A 14,295-nucleotide genomic window follows, 5' to 3' on the forward strand; every position below is an offset into this window, starting at 1 on the left:
TTGGTTCCAGAATGATCTTCTCTAAGAAACTATCTCGAAAGCATTCTATGAACTCATCATCCAGGCTACTATTGCCAGTCTAATTTTTCCAGTTTATATGTAGATTAAAATCATCCATGATTATTGCCGTCCCTTTATCACAAGCACCCAATATTTCTTTTTGGATCCTTCATCCTACGTTGTAGGGGTCCTGTAGATCACTCCCACTAGTGACTTCTTTCCCCTACTATTCCTTATCTCCACCCAAATTGATTCTACATCCTGATCTCCTGAACCAAGGTCATCTTTGTTGCATCAATGCCATCCTTGATTAACAGTGCTACCCCTCCATCTTTTACCTAGCTTCGTATTCTTCTTGAATGTTATATACCCTTCAATATTGAAGACCCAATCCTTGTCATCCTGTATACATGTCTCCGTAATGGCTAACGGATTGTATTTATTTACTTCAATGTGTGCTATCAGTTTGTCTACTTTGTTATGAATGCTACATGCATTCAAAAAAGAGCCTTTAATTTTGCCTTTTTGTTATCTTTGTAACATCTAGCCTTGACTGTTTGTGTGTTCTTAGGTTTTTTTCTCTCTGTCCCTTCCTACCATTCTCTGACCATCACTTCCTCTATTACTATTCTGCTCTTCTGCCTTGACTCTACCCCTTGATTTGCTACGTCTACCCAAGCTTGATCCTCTCCGAAGAAGGGTCACTGACCCGAAACGTTAACTCTGCTTCTCTTTCCACAGATGCTGCCAGACCTGCTGAGTGAATCCAGCATTTCTTGTTTTTGATCCCTCTCCCGCCTTGTTTAGTTTAAAGCCCTCTGTACTTCCCTCGTTATATGGTTTGCTGGAAGACTGGTCCCAGCACGGTTCAGGTGCAGACCATCCCAATGGTACAGCCCCACTTTCCCCAGTACTGGTGCCAGTGCCCCACGAACTGAAACCCATTTCTCCCACACAAGTTTATGAGCCAAGTAGTCATTTCACTAATCTTATGTGCCCTCTGCCAATTGGCACATGACTCAGGTAATAATCCAGAGATTATTACCCTTGAGGTTCTGCTCTCCATTTTGTTGCCCAATTCCTCAAACTGTCTAAGCAAAACCTCTTTCCTAGTCCTACCTGTGTCGTTGGTACCTAAATGGACCAACTGTCTTCCTTCCAGTGATTCCAGAGCAGGAGCACTACTCCAGACCCTATGAGGAAACTGCAGTCCTAGGTTTCTGTCTGCACCCCAACCACTATCGCTTCCAGAGCTCCACTGAGACACTTGTCTGACTGCCAGGGACCAGTGTATCAAATCCCTTGCAGTGGTCAATTGCTGCCCACCATCCCTCTCTCGCTCGCTGGACAGGTAGTGACTCCTGCTGTGTTCAGGGAGGAGCCTCAATTAAAACAGAGAGGACTTAAATTGGCCTAGGCTTCATGCCAGCATGAAATGCTTGCATCCTGCCACCACCCCCCACCCCAACCCTCCCCAACCCACATGTGCCACATTCTAGCCCTGAGTTAAAATTAGCAGTTTTATCACCGTGTTCATGCCCTTATTGGTTAGCAGATTATGGAGAAATTGTTCACTATCACTATCCTTAATGTGCCAGCTATGAAAAATTGCTGTCTGTGAAATGTAACCATACAGATTACATGTTGCGTTGTGAAAGTGAGAATGGCATTTGAACTACTTGTGCTAAATTCTTTGTTTGCAAGAAAATTGAGCTGTCAGATGGTGTAATGTTTTTTCATTTCATGGAATATTTTCCTTTCAGAAGTTCACATACAATGATTTAAAAGGTATTTGTGCAGAGAAGGGAGTCAGTGCCTTCCACATTTATAGGCTTTGAGTGAGTTTTTTTTAAAGACGGCTTTCTTGCAACTTTCTTTCTCCCTCGACTACTCATCCTCAAACTAGACTGCTATGGCTATGAGCACAAGGTATATAACCCCAACAATTTCAAATTGAAAAGCTGCAAGTGACAGGAGAGACATCTTCAAACACGCCAGTATACAACTATGAATTGTTCTTTTCCTTCTCAAACTAAATAACGCATTCCAAAAAGTTCAAAATATAAGATGAAAAGAATGGGGTAAGCGGTTTTAAACTATTTTTAATTTAGCTTATTGTCCCATCAATTTATTATTTTAAAAAATCGCTTCAATATAGTTTTAGTCTCAAACTGGTCTTTGACAAAAAATGAATATTTTTGGCTCTAGCTTATGGATTTTCTGCATCTACTGTGTTCCTCAGCTGAAAAAATAGATGTTTGTATAAAAAATATATTGCCCTCAACCACCTTAAATCTTCACTCCACCATCGCACCATGGCTGCAGCATGCAGCAGTTCAGTACACTGCAGCAACTCACCAGGCTTCTTCAGCAGCACCTTGCAAAGCCACGACCTCTATCTACCATTTAGAAGGACAAGGACGCATGGTGCATGGGAACAACACTACTTGCAAGTTCCCCTCCACGTTTCAAATTATCCTGACTTGGAAATATATCGCCGTTTTTTCATTGACGTGGATCCAAATTCTGAAACTCCCTCCCTTACAGCACTGTAGATGTACCTACTCCATACGAATCACAACAGTTCAAGAATGTGGCTCATCACCTTCTCGAGGGCAATTAGGGATGGACAATAGATGCTGGCCATGCCAGTAACACCACATCCCGTGAATGAATTTTTAAAAAATGACCCCTGCAGTTACATGTTGGAAGAATGGCTTTTATTCTTTTAGCTTCACATGAAGTCTTCTTTTCTTTCTTTTGGGCCTCCTTATCTCGAGAGACAATGGATACGCGCCTGGAGGTGGTCAGTGGTTTGTGAAGCAGCGCCTGGAGTGGCTATAAAGGCCAATTCTGGAGTGACAGGCTCTTCCACAGGTGCTGCAGAGAAATTTGTTTGTTGGGGCTGTTGCACAGTTGGCTCTCCCCTTGCGCCTCTGTCTTTTTTCCTGCCAACTACTAAGTCTCTTCGACTCGCCACAATTTAGCCCTGTCTTTATGGCTGCCCGCCAGCTCTGGCGAATGCTGGCAACTGACTCCCACGACTTGTGATCAATGTCACACGATTTCATGTCGCGTTTGCAGACGTCTTTATAACGGAGACATGGACGGCCGGTGGGTCTGATACCAGTGGCGAGCTCGCTGTACTATGTGTCTTTGGGGATCCTGCCATCTTCCATGCGGCTCACATGGCCAAGCCATCTCAAGCGCCGCTGACTCAGTAGTGTGTATAAGCTGGGGATGTTGGCCGCTTCAAGGACTTCTGTGTTGGAGATATAGTCCTGCCACCTGATGCCAAGTATTCTCCGAAGGCAGCGAAGATGGAATGAATTGAGACGTCGCTCTTGGCTGGCATACGTTGTCCAGGCCTCGCTGCCGTAGAGCAAGGTACTGAGGACACAGGCCTGATACACTCGGACTTTTGTGTTCCGTTTCAGTGCGCCATTTTCCCACACTCTCTTGGCCAGTCTGAACATAGCAGTGGAAGCCTTACCCATGCGCTTGTTGATTTCTGCATCTAGAGACAGGTTACTGGTGATAGTTGAGCCTAGGTAGGTGAACTCTTGAACCACTTCCAGAGCGTGGTCGCCAATATTGATGGATGGAGCATTTCTGACATCCTGCCCCATGATGTTCGTTTTCTTGAGGCTGATGGTTAGGCCAAATTCATTGCAGGCAGACGCAAACCTGTCGATGAGACTCTGCAGGCATTCTTCAGTGTGAGATGTTAAAGCAGCATCGTCAGCAAAGAGGAGTTCTCTGATGAGGACTTTCCGTACTTTGGACTTCGCTCTTAGACGGGCAAGGTTGAACAACATGCCCCCTGATCTTGTGTGGAGGAAAATTCCTTCTTCAGAGGATTTGAACGCATGTGAAAGCAGCAGGGAGAAGAAAATCCCAAAAAGTGTGGGTGCGAGAACACAGCCCTGTTTCACACCACTCAGGATAGGAAAGGGCTCTGATGAGGAGCCACCATGTTGAATTGTGCCTTTCATATTGTCATGGAATGAGGTGATGATACTTAGTAGCTTTGGTGGACATCCGATCTTTTCTAGTAGTCTGAAGAGACCACGTCTGCTGACGAGGTCAAAGGCTTTGGTGAGATCAATGAAAGCAATGTAGAGGGGCATCTGTTGTTCACGGCACTTCTCCTGTATCTGACGAAGGGAGAACAGCATGTCAATAGTCGATCTCTCTGCACGAAAGCCACACTGTGCCTCAGGGTAGACGCGCTCGGCCAGCTTCTGGAGCCTGTTCAGAGCGACTCGAGCAAAGACTTTCCCCACTATGCTGAGCAGGGAGATTCCACGGTAGTTGTTGCAGTCACCGCGGTCACCTTTGTTTTTATAGAGGGTGATGATGTTGGCATCGCGCATGTCCTGGGGTACTGCTCCCTCGTCCCAGCACAGGCATAGCAGTTCATGTAGTGCTGAGAGTATAGCAGGCTTGGCACTCTTGATTATTTCAGGGGTAATGCTGTCCTTCCCAGGGGCTTTTCCGCTGGCTAGGGAATCAATGGCATCACTGAGTTCCGATTTGGTTGGCTGTATGTCCAGCTCATCCATGACTGGTAGAGGCTGGGCTGCATTGAGGGCAGTCTCAGTGACAGCATTCATATAACTGGAAAAAGTCAGTCAAATCAATCAACTGACAAATGTGTTTGGTGAACAGCCACCAAGCGCACCTGAGTACTAAAAATTATGAACATGCATTTAAGGGAAAGCTAGATAAATACATGAGGTAGAAAGGTTATAAGTTATGCTGATAGGGTTCGATGAAGAGGGGTGGAATGAGGCTCATGCGAAGCATATACACCAGCCTGGACCAGTTATGCTGAATGGCCTGTGTCTTTGCTGTAGATTATATATAATTCTCTACATCACCAAGCTATTAATCAATGATCTAATCTAGTCAGGATCAATTTAAGACACTTAGTACTTATTAAATACAGGTGGTCATCAACATGTATTTCTGGCTATGTTGTGGAGCTTGATCTTCATTGTTTGAGTGAAGTGTCTGCATTGCCCAGACTTCTCAAAGGTGAGTGTGTTTGCAGCTTTGGCCTAGCTGCAACAGGCATACAGATGAGCTTTGTAGGTATTATGTCTACATAATTCCGAGAAAGGGATCAGACTACTACTGCCCTTCTGAGAAACATTTGTCCATCCTTAGCGGAAAGATCTGCAAAATAGCTGATTAAAGAAACTTAACTGCCGGAGTCTGAGACCCTGTCTACATGATCAAGTGGAAGTAAGAGATCTCATGGCACTATTTGAAGCAGAGCAGGGAGTTCTCCTGATTAAAGGCCTGCTACCCGACGGGACCCGACGACATGTGTCAGGGTCGGGTCGGGTCCGGCTTTCGGGCTCAGGCTCGGGTTGGGTCGGGCCGGACACACACGGTGAGTGCTCTGCTGGTAAGTACTAAAAAATTTAAAAACTTGCCTGAGTTGGGAGTCCGAGACGAAACTGAGTCTGCGCAGTGAATGAATGACGTGTCTATGACGTCATCACGCACACGCTGCAGCTTCCTGGAGGTCCCGAGTCAGAAGGTAAGTAAAGGGATGGCCGGGTCGGGCTCTGGTCAGGCGTGGGACAAAATTGAAGGGACTCGGGCCGGGTCGGGCTCGCGTCTGCTGTGGATCAGTTGGGTTCGGGTCGGGTTTTTTTTCCCGATCTGAGCGGGCCTTTACTCCTGATGTCTTGGCCAATATACATCCTTCCACCCAAATAAATTAGCTGGTTATTTGTCTCATTGCACTTTGTGGGACCGTTTATAGTGTGCAAGTTGGCTGCTGTACTAGTTACGAGGTATTTGGGATATCTCTAGGCTAGGAATGGTGCTAAACAAATGTGAGTATTTTATAAGACACAGTTTAAATCTCTTCTTTACTAACCAATGGAATCAAACTGTTTGGAAATGTTGCCAGAGTGTGATTTGTGGACTATATCTTGCAGTTAATTGCTGTTTCTCATATTTTTAAAAATTCTATTATGAGTTTTTTTTCAGCTTTTCACTATATACAATACATAAGACTAAGAAAAGTGCAACAAATGCTTGAGTAAAATACGGATGACTAACTACTGGTGTAGTTGGTTGTAAAGGCTTAGTGTTGGGGTCTGAATGCTGTGCCACCTTTTTGTTTCTTTGTACATTTCTATGAGATTGGAGTGTGCATGTTATCTGTTACCTCATTGTGATTATCTGTTCATGTCCATGTACTTTGGAAATCAGTGGCTTCTGCTCTCAATTGACAATCCAAATGGAAGAAACCTTCACCAGGCACGTACAAAGATAAAATATAAATCAGTGACATTTCTGTGCGACAACCATATGATGAAGCAGAAATCTTCATCTGACCGTATATAAATATGTAGCCATTTCTTCACGCATGTGGAAGCCTAATGACTTATGCAGCTAGTGATGTCATTACTTAGTCCTGTGTACAGCTCTGATAGACACACACCAATGAACAGAAAATTAGATCAAGATTTTTGGAGAGCTAGGCACATGATCCCATCAATTTTATGGTTATGGATTTATTTAAATACTGCAATAAAAGATCTTTGGCATGTTTAGACATACAAACCTTTGTAGGCCCATGATTGCTGGTAGAAATCACGATTGCACCTTTTTATAATGTAATTATTTTCAGTATTAAATAGTCTATGAATTGAGTTTCTCAATTTGAATTATGTCAATTACTTTTCTTCTCTGGCAAAATATCCTTTGTCATTTTATTACATGTTTTAATTCAAAGCACTGCATAATTTGATTTTTCTTTTTCCAGCAAAATTGGCTTGAATTGGCAGGAGTAGGCTACAATTTATGAGTTAAGTAATTAATATTGACTGCATCCATTTACTTTTTCTATTATTTTACAGAGCCGAAGACAGCATGTACCATTCTTTGACCTATGCCACAATATTGGAAATGCAAGCAATGATGACCTTTGAACCTGAGGATATTGTTAATGCTGGGAACACAATGAAAGATGCCCAAGCAATCTGCCAAAAGCAAGTTGTTTTTATGTAGAAATATATGGAAGAAAGTACAATTGTAAAGTTCAGTAACAATGCAATTGAGCAATTTCTACTCAGCAGCATCTAATAGTTTTGACTCCAAGTGCAAACATAGGGTTCATGCATTTATCAACTTAAGTAGCATAGTGAAGTATAGCAACAGCGTACTTTTTAATCCTGTGTTTTACGAAAATTATTTGTACATTTGTAAGTCTAAACAGGCTGTTCTGTAGAGGACGTAAAATTGCATTGGGGTAATATTTCCAGTTGCATTTCAGATGCAGTGCACGTCAAGGCTGATGTGTTTTCATGACTAGCGCTAGAGCGAAAAGACAGATTGCTGCAGCTGTGGGATGAAGGCCAGTGTCAGGAGCAGAGGGGAGCTGGTGTTTTTTGTGGGTGAAGTTGTCATGCGAGTTAAGTGCTGGATTCACTCCATCTGGAGCTGCCTACTAAAATCCTATTTTCCTAGCCTTTCACCCATCATTTTTCTATTATTCCTTTGTCAAATACATACTGGTTTCCTTACATATGTTCTTGTCTGTGCCTCACAGCCACTTGTGGCGACCATCCATGTTCTAATGACTCTCTGTATGCAGTCACGTCTTCCAGCCTCCACTGTATCTGCTGATCGTTCTCAGTTTATGTTCCCTTGTTACTGATTTGCCAATTAGTGAAAACTGTTATCAGGAATTTTCTGGAGGCTTGCCATGCTCCGCCGTCGGTGGGCTGAAGGGCCTGTTTCAGTGCTGTATCTCTCTATGACTCTATAACATCCATCAAAACCACACCAGTGAAGCAGGAAAAGCCCCTGAGTAAATTATTGGTGAATATTTAATTGTTTACCCTCCCAAATTCTGAAGGATTTTACGATCTCATTGTGTGGCACATTTACAATGATGATCATTTGCCATTTTCACAAGTGGAGATAATATAGTTTATGTAATATAGCTAATGTGTCCATATATGGCAGGCAGTTAAGAAGGCAAATGGTATGTTGGCCTTCATAGCGAGAGGATTCGAGTACAGGAGCAAGGATGTCTTGCTGCAATTATACAGGGCCTTGGTGAGACCACACCTGGAATATTGTGTGCAGTTTTGGTCACCTTATCTGAGGAAGGATGTTCTTGCTATGGAGGGAGTGCAGCAAAGGTTCACCAGACTGATTCCTGGGATGGCAGGACTGACGTATAAAGAAAGATTGGGTCGATTAGGCTTGTATTAGCTAGAGTTTAGAAGAATCAGAGGGAATCTCATAGAAACCGACAAAATTCTAATAGGACTGAACAGACTAGATGCGGGAAGGATGTTCCTGATGGCGGGGGAGTCCAGGCCAAGGGGTCACAATATAAGGATAAGGGGTAAGCCATTTAGGACTGAGATGAGGAGGGATTTCTTTGCCCAGAGAGTGGTGAACTTGTGGAATTCTCTACCACAGAACGCATGTTGAGGCCAAATCATTAAATATAGTCAAGAAAGAGTAAGATGTAGTTCTTATGGCTAAAAGGATCAAGGGATACGGGGAGAAAGCGGGAACAGGGTACTGAGTTTGGATGATCAGCCATGATCGTTTTGAATGGCAGTGCAGGCTCAAAGGGCCGAATGGCCTACTCCTGCTTCTATTTTCTATGTTTTCCATGAAACTACAGCTTTTTGTAATTGCTTATAAAGAAGGATAGAATCCCTCGTTGATATCTGGGCTTCTAAATGTATGAATGCAGTAACCAGAACTAACTGTCAACTACAGAATCATTCATCCCAACCATCTGTTACTGTTTATGGTAAACTTCCATTCAGTTTAAAAGCTCAGTGAAAGTGTGCTAAAACTAATTTACTATAAACATCAAATGTAGCATTCACCGAATAGATCAGTGGAGAAAAAATTATTTGAAGTGCTTATAATAAGTAAACATACAGAAATGTGATTGAATGGTGGCATTACAGAATGCAGTGTCTACATTTGGATCCTACCTTGCCCAGTGCATCAGGAGGAAAGACCAAATGTTGGCCCAAACTGTTTTATCCCTGAAGCCTCCAGATTATTAGATATCTGGGAACAGATTACATGCCAGGGATTATTATGAGATTTAGGGAATTGAAATATGAATAGAGCTAAATGGAGCAGGAGGAGAGGGGAAAGAGAATGAAAAGAAAAATGAAAATGATAAATAAACTTCCTGCACTGGGTTACATTGATAAAAACAGTGTAATTTGTTGCAAATGTTTTAATTACAATGGAAGTGTTTCATAGTGCCATGATTGATCAGATAGCTGCAGTGACAGTGACGGGCTAGGGTGAATTTACACCTTTTACTTGGGTTTCAAATGTTACAGCGAAGGGGCAGGAGAAGCCCTGTGGAACTTTAACCCCATTCTATTTAATAAAATTCAGTGAGTAAGCAATAGATTTATTACAGTTGAATAGCAACCTTTCCATTGTTAGGGGGAATTTTATGACAGTGACAGGAGTCTCGGCTGCTGCCTGGACAGGTGGCAAGTGACCCGCGTTGCCTCCTTTCGGGAAGGCCTGCCGTATGGCGAGTCAATCAGGAAATTAACAGGTCATCGGCAGGTCTTTTCTGGGATTAGGACTCTGGGGATGGGAAGTCCCACCTGCTGAGAGCTGCTGGCCAATCATAGGGCAGCAGCTCTTTTGCTCAGAAGCGCCATGGCGCAGGTGGTGGCTGTTGCTGGAATGACACCCACCAGAGGCCCAGGATCGCAGAGTGACCCAGGCAGAGGCAAGTGATGTGGGGGGTGGGGTGGTTTAGGTGGGGTCAGCAACAAGGGCAGGGGGTGGCTATCAGCGGGCCCTTCCTTCCCGATGCCAGGTCCCTCAATGAGGCACTGAGTGCCTTGGATCGAGGGATACCCCTGGGAGACCACAAGTAACCCCATACAGGTTCGCATGTTGTGCTCCCCACGTGGTGACATGCCCACCCACTGCTGGGTTAATATCAGCGGTGTTGGGAAGTGGGCATTAATTGCCCCTTAAGGGCCTCAATTGGCGGTGAGGTGGGAAGGCATTAATCAGGGTGAGGCGGGAAGGTAACGGGGTCCCCGTCTCCAAACTTGCCATGGAGAAGAGCATAAAATAGCTCCCTTAGTGTGTTAATAAGATACAGGGCAAGATATTCAAATCAGTAGTGCCACATGTTCTGGTGACACTACTGAAACCAAAAGCTGTCCTGTGTGTGTGCACTGCACCACCACCCACCTCTGCCAAGGCCCTCATGGCGCAGAATCCTGAGAAGGCCACTCGTGCGCTTTGACCACCAGAAGCAACTGAATTGGCATTATCCTGATGTCATAGAGAGATACAGCACTGAAACAGGCCCTTCGGCCCACCGAGTCTGTGCTGACCATCAACCACACATTTGTACTAATCCTACATTAATCCTTTATTCCCTACCACATCCCCACCTTCCCCTACCACCTACCTACATAGGGGCAGTTTACAATGGCCAATTTACCTGTCAACCTGCAAGTCTTTGGCATGTGGGAGGAAACCGGAGCACCCGGCGGAAACCCATGCGGTCACAGGGCGAACTTGCAAACTCCGCACAGGCAGTACCCAGAACTGAACTCGGGTTGCTGGAGCTGTTAGGCTGCAGTGCTAACCACTGCGCCACTGTGCCGCCCCTACTGGCTAACGTGATGTCCATTTACCAAATTTGGGCCATGCAGGTCCATTCAATGAATTTGCGCAGCACTCAAAAAAGGTAGAGTGTTAATCTGTAAAAGGGAGCCAACGTTAGTATTCTTTAAGTGACCAGGCGCCCAACCTGCAGGTAAGGTAATTTTGTAGAACTTCTGCTCTTGATTTGGCAGGGAGTATTGGTGCATCCTTACAGGGAGGGCAGAGGAGTACGTGACCTAACCACACACAGCCTGCAACAGGTAAGGGGGCTGCAGTTGCAGTTTCTCTGGGTCTGCAGCACGTCAGGGATATGGCAGGACTCCACCATGCGCCTTGACAGTGACTGGAGGCTGCCTGGCAGACAAGCCAATGCGCCCACCATCTCAGTGTGTGTCCGCATCAGTAAAACAGAGTGCAGATTGCAAGCTGAGTGTGGAGATTTGAGTTTGGTGAGTGGTCAGTTCGGTGAAGGGGGAGGAAGTGCTCCAGTATTTGGTTCTGGCTGTGGAAGGAGCTGTTTGGTGAGTACCTGGTAAGCTATTCTACTTATAATAAATAGTCTGTAAAGTTAAGATATGGCAGGGCAGCTCTGTCGAGTGGAATGTACAGCCTGCGGCATGTGGGAAGTCATCGACGCACTGTGTGTCCTAGACAAACACTTCTGCAGGAAGTGTCACCGGCTGCAGAAGCTTGAGCTCCGGGTTTCGGAACTCAAGTGACGGCAGGAGTCACTGTTGTGGAGGGAAGCAAATTTGGTCACTTGTCAGGAGTGTGGGAACCAGGAGCAAGTATTAGAGAGGAATATCAAGGAGCACCGAATACTGGGGGAGATGGATAGCATGAGAGTAGGGAATAGTAAGTTATTAGGTGGGGTCAAATTAAGGGAGAAAGTAATAAAGTCTGAATCAGGGTTAATGTGCATGTATGTGCATCCATGGAGTGTGGTTAATAAGACTGGTGAGGTACAGGCGCAGATTGCCATGTGGAAATATGATGTGGCTATAACAGAGACCTGGCTCAAAGAAAGGCAGGACTGGTTGTTAAATATTCCTGGATACAAGGTGTTCAGGAAAGATAGGAAAGGGAAAAAAGGTGAAGGGATGCGGTATTAAGGAGAGCATTGCAATGCTGGAGCTGAAGGATATCCCAGAGGGGTAGAGGACAGAATCAATTTGGCTAGAGCTAAGGATGCGATACAGAGCTAAGCGATTCCACAACCAACAGATCAGATCTAGGCTCTGCAGTCCTGTCACATCCAGTCGTGAATGGTGGTGGACAATTGAAACAACTAACAGGAGGAGATGGCTCCACAAATATCTCCATTCTCGATGGGGGAGCCCAGCACATCAGTGCAAAAGATAAGGCTGAAATATTTGTGACAATCTTCAGCCAGAAGTGCCGAGTTGATGATCCATCTTGGCCTCCTACTGAAGTCCCCAGCATCACAGATGCCAGTCTTCAGCCAATTTGATTCAGTCCACATGGTATCAAGAAACAACTGAAGGCACTGGATGCTGCAAAGGCTCTGGGCCCTGACAACATTCCAGCAATAGTACTGAAGACCTGTGCTCCAGAACCTGCTGTGTCCCGAGCCAAGCTGTTCCAGTAAAGCTACAACACTGGCATCTATCCAGCAATGTGGAAAATTGCCCAGGTATGTTCTGTACACAAAAAGCAGGAAAACTCCAACCCGGCCAATTACCGCCCCATCAGTCTACTCTCAATCATCAGTAAAGTGATGGAAGGTGTCATTGACAGTGCTATCAAGCAGCGCTTGCTTAGCAATAATCTGCTCACTGGCGCTCAGTTTGAGTTCCGCCAGGGCCACTCAGCTCCTGACCTCATTACAGCCTTGGTTCAAATGTGGACAAAAAAGCTGAACTCGAGGTAAGCGTGACTGCCCTTGACATCAAGGCAGCATTTGACAGAGTATGGTATCAAGGAGCCCTAGCAAAACTGGAGTCAATGGGAATCAGGGGGAAACTCTCTGCTGGTTGAAATTGTACCTAGCGCAAAGGAAGATGGTTGTGGTTGTTGGAGGTCAATCATTTCAGCTCCAGGACATCACTGCAGGAGTTCCTCGGGGTAGTGTCCTAGGCCCAAACATCATCAGCTTCATCAATGACTTTCTTTCAATCATAAGGTCAGAAGTGGGGATGTTCGCTGATGATTGCACAATGCCCAGCACCATTCGCAACTCCTCAGATACTGTAGCAGTCTGTGTAGAAATTCAGAAAGACCTGGACAATGTCCAGGCTTGTGGGAAGTGGCAAGTAACATTCGTGCCACACAAGTGCCAGGCAATGACCATCTCGGACTAGAGAGAATCTAAGCATCACCCTTGACATTCAACTGCATTACCTTTTGCTGAATCCCCCACTATCAGCATCCTGAACTGAAGTAGCCATATAAATATCGTGGCTACAAGTGCAGGTCAGAGGCTAGGAATCCTGCGGCAAGTAACTCACCTCCTGACTCCCCAAAGCCTGTCCACCACCTACAAGGCACAAGTCAGGAGTGTGAAGGAATACTCTCCATGTACCTGGATGGGTGCAGCTCCAACAACACTCATGATGTTTGACACCATCCAGGACAAAGCAGTCTGCTTGATTGGCAAATCGTCCACAAACACTCACTCCCTCCACTACCAATGCACAGTGGCAGCAGTGTGTACCATCTACAAGATGCACTGCAGCAACGCACCAAGGCTCCTTAGGCAGCACCTTCCAAACCTGCGACTTCTACCAACTAGAAGGACAAGGGCAGCAGATGCATGGGAACACCACCACCTGCAAGTTCCACTCCAAGTCAAAATCCTGGAACTCCCTTCCTCACAGCAGTGTTGGTGTACCTACCTGACATGGACTGCAGCGGTTCAAAAAGGAACAAAAAAGGTGCTCGGTGTTAACTATAGGCCAGCAGCTAGTGGGAAGGACGTGGAGGAACAAATTTGCAAGGAATTTGCAGAGAGGTGCAAAAAGTATAGGGTGGTTCTAATGGGGGACTTTAATTATCCAGACATAGATTGGAATAATAGTAGTGTGAAGGGCAGTGAGAGGCAAGAGTTTATAGAGTGTGTTCAGGAAAATTTTCTCCAATAGTATGTTATAGAGTCATAGACTCATAGAGTTATACAGCTGAGAAACGGGCCCTTCGGCCCAATGTGTCTTAGCCAGCCATCAAGCACCTATCTATTCTAATCCTATTTTCCAGCACTTGGCCCGTAGCCTTGTATGCTATGGCGTTTCAAGTGCTCATCTAAATACTTCTTATATGTTGTACTCCAGTGAATACCAGAACCATAACTTTATGCCTCTACCACCCCTTCAGGCAGTGTGTTCCAGATTCTAACCGCCCTCTGGGTGAAATTTTTTTTCCCTCAAATCCCCTCTAAACCTCCTGCCCCTTAACTTAAATCTATGCCCCCTGGTTATTGATTCCTCCGCTAAGGAAAAAGGTTTCTTCCTTTCTATCCTATCAATGCCCCTCATAATTTTGTATACCTCAATCAGGTCCCCCCTCAGCATTTTCTGCTCTAAGGAAAACAACCCTAGCCTATCCAGTCTCTCTTCATAGCTGTAATGCTCCAGCCCAGGCAACATCCTGGTGAATCTCCTCTGCACCCTCTCCAGT

General features: G+C 45.2%; 1 protein-coding gene across 2 annotated transcripts in view; it reads left to right on the plus strand.

Annotated features, from left to right (window-relative positions):
• The window catches only part of ttc39a (tetratricopeptide repeat domain 39A), a 123,606-nt gene that overhangs the window by 34,514 nt on the left and 74,797 nt on the right, over nt 1-14,295 (plus strand). For both annotated transcript variants that reach the window (XM_068037149.1, XM_068037150.1), the window contains one exon: nt 6,885-7,016. In XM_068037149.1, the coding sequence (XP_067893250.1) occupies nt 6,885-7,016 (132 nt within the window). The remainder of the gene's footprint in view (nt 1-6,884; nt 7,017-14,295) is intronic.

This window comes from Heterodontus francisci, chromosome 8 (assembly GCF_036365525.1).
Source record: "Heterodontus francisci isolate sHetFra1 chromosome 8, sHetFra1.hap1, whole genome shotgun sequence".
Lineage (NCBI taxonomy): Eukaryota > Metazoa > Chordata > Chondrichthyes > Heterodontiformes > Heterodontidae > Heterodontus > Heterodontus francisci.